Raw genomic sequence first — 2,619 nt, forward strand, 5'->3', positions numbered from 1 at the left:
CTCATAACGGAACCAAGTTATAGCCACATTTTCTCAAACTTAATACAAATTGAAGTCGAAAATTACGTAAAATGTAAAAATAATGAAATGCAAATTAAAACCAAATTCTGCCTATTTATGCCTGACCCTGCAATGTGAATTACGCTGCTAATGTATAATTGCTTAGGCCGTACTGAAGTAAACTTGTAAAAAATATGGCATACACAGTCTATTATATAATTATAATATTTTACATATATAATAATATTTACCTATTAAACTAAAATGTTGATCCCTGTTTTGAGTCATAATAAATGGTTGATTGGTTTTAAAATCGGAATCTGGTCGTGTAAAAATGAATCAGATTAATGTACGATGCATTAGTATTCAAGTCACAGTGCCGATTCAAAGTCAGTGTGACCAAAATAAGGGTGAAGTACGTTAACTAATTAGCTGATGTCATTGGTGTAAATTCATTTGCGTGATTATAATCAGGGATGGAAAATTATTGTTTTGTAACGATGGTGAAATATGTGTGAAAGACAGGTGTGATTTTGAAATGATATTTTAGGATTAGGATTATAAACTAGAGAGAAGAACAATTTACTTGGCATTATTAGTGTACATTGGTTTTGTAATTTCATTCATTGAAATCTAAAAAAAAAGGAACTTTTTTTAACATTGACATTGACTTCGAAGATGAATTCTCACCAAAATACAGATGACCACGAATTACCGGACACAGGGTTTCCTCTGCTGAACGGAGACATGGAATCTAAAAAATCTGAATCAAGACCAACCAATGAGATACTAACTGAAAATAAGATCGCTATCGAATTAGAACCCGTAGAAATAAAGCCCCTCATCTATCGCGTCAGTCAAAATCCCCCGCCATATTTGACCGTTGCTTTTGCTTTTCAAGTGAGTGACTTTTTAAAATTTTGTTTGTTTAGCTTTTCTTAATCCTTAGATTTCCTCCTCTTCCTTCTCCTCTTCTCTCTTAATATTAATAATGATGATGATGATAATAATAATAATAATAATAATAATAATAATAATAATAATAATAATAATAATAATAATAATAATAATAATAATAATAATAATAATAATAATAATAGTAATAATAATAATAATATGGATTTTATATAGCGCCTTAACAAGCTCAAAGCGCTTAACAGCAAGGTGACAACAATGTAAGCATGTCATTAATGTATCCAGGGCAATCTGAGTGCAATGATTTAAAAACAATAGTACAGATCTTATAAGTTTCTCAACGGGAAGCCAGTGAAGTTCTCTTAGCAAACCCGATGCAGACTGATTTCTCCTCTCTGACTATAAATAAGCTTGGCAGCATCGTTCTGGGCTAACAGAAGGGATTTTATTTTGTATTAAATACAAAATAAAACCCCTTCTATTAGCCCAAAAATAAATTTTATTTATAGAAGAGAGGAGAGAATTGAATTATTATCATCATCGTCATCATCATCATCATCATCATCATCATCATCATCATCATCATCATCATCATCATCATTAGCACCATCATTGGTATTATTAATATTAGTATCATCATAGTCATCCTCACCTTCTTCGTCATCATCCCAATATCTTCACCATTCCTATCATCATCTCCATGATCAAATTGTTTTTCTTTTCCATTTTTTAGCACTCAGTTTATTTGATTTGTGCTTATTTACAATGTGATAATGTTGAATGTGACTTATTATATTCTATACAATTGGCAAACTGCATAAAATAAACTTTGAATCTTGAAACTTGAATCATATCATTGTTGTTCTTATGAATTTTCAGCAAGTATTGTTATTGATGGCAAACCCCTTAAGTACCACCCTGATAATATCAGAGTTGGTTTGCATGCAATCAGATGAAGAACTGAAATTACAGGTCCTCAGCTCTATCTTGTTCATTGTAGGACTCTCTACATTTCTTATGGTCACCTTTGGAGTCAGGTATGTAAGGTATTGATTTATTGAAATGACACATACGCTTTTATATTATACAAGATTACTTGTTATCCCAACAGTTGAATTGTAAGTTTTTTACCCAAGACGAAAAATAATAAGTTTTATGTCACCATCTTTTCTGTAAGTCCTGGGTCCGTTTTCATGAACGATGACTAGATTTATTTATTTACTAATCTAGTAAATGACTAACTAGTCTTAAGCCCAAGCGAAGCAAATGACTTAAAAAATCGGATTTCATGAACGCTTTCTAGCCTCGGACTAGCTAATCTCTTGCCTAGAAGTGGGCGTTGTAACGACGGTGACTTGACTTAACTGACTTATGCCTCTTGGCTCATGGCGGAGTATAGGGCCTAAACAGCACTCTTCCATCTTCTTCTGTCCTTGGCAGACCTTTGCCTCACTCCAGGTAAGATTGGAGACGCTCAAGTCTTGGTGAAGGCTTCTCCTCCACGTCTGTTTTGGACGACCCCGTTTCCTCTTGCCCTGTTGGTTCCATTCGAGAGACTGCTTGGTTATAATAAAGGGCTCTTTCCGCAGGGTATGGCCAACCCATCGCCACTTTCTGCGTCTGACCTGGACACCCATTTGTTCTTGGTTTGTTCTTGTCCATAGGTCAGCATTTAGCACTTTGTCAAACCATTTCCACCTGAGT

At 34.0% G+C, this 2,619-nt stretch overlaps 1 protein-coding gene across 2 annotated transcripts in view; it reads left to right on the forward strand.

The window, feature by feature from the left end:
* Positions 1 to 496: 496 nt before the first annotated feature.
* The window catches only part of LOC144966040 (solute carrier family 23 member 1-like), a 35,572-nt gene continuing 33,449 nt past the window's right edge, over positions 497 to 2,619 (forward strand). The window contains exons 1-2 of one of the 2 annotated variants that reach the window (XM_078902041.1): positions 497 to 900; positions 1,795 to 1,952. In XM_078902041.1, the coding sequence (XP_078758167.1) occupies positions 679 to 900; positions 1,795 to 1,952 (380 nt within the window). In that variant the 5' untranslated portion in view covers positions 497 to 678. The remainder of the gene's footprint in view (positions 901 to 1,794; positions 1,953 to 2,619) is intronic. The other variant, XM_078902042.1, reaches the window with a different exon arrangement.

The sequence above is a fragment of the Berghia stephanieae genome, chromosome 2, assembly GCF_034508935.2.
Source record: "Berghia stephanieae isolate SIO BIC M18660-M18661 chromosome 2, UCSD_Bste_1.3, whole genome shotgun sequence".
Classification (NCBI taxonomy): domain Eukaryota; kingdom Metazoa; phylum Mollusca; class Gastropoda; order Nudibranchia; family Aeolidiidae; genus Berghia; species Berghia stephanieae.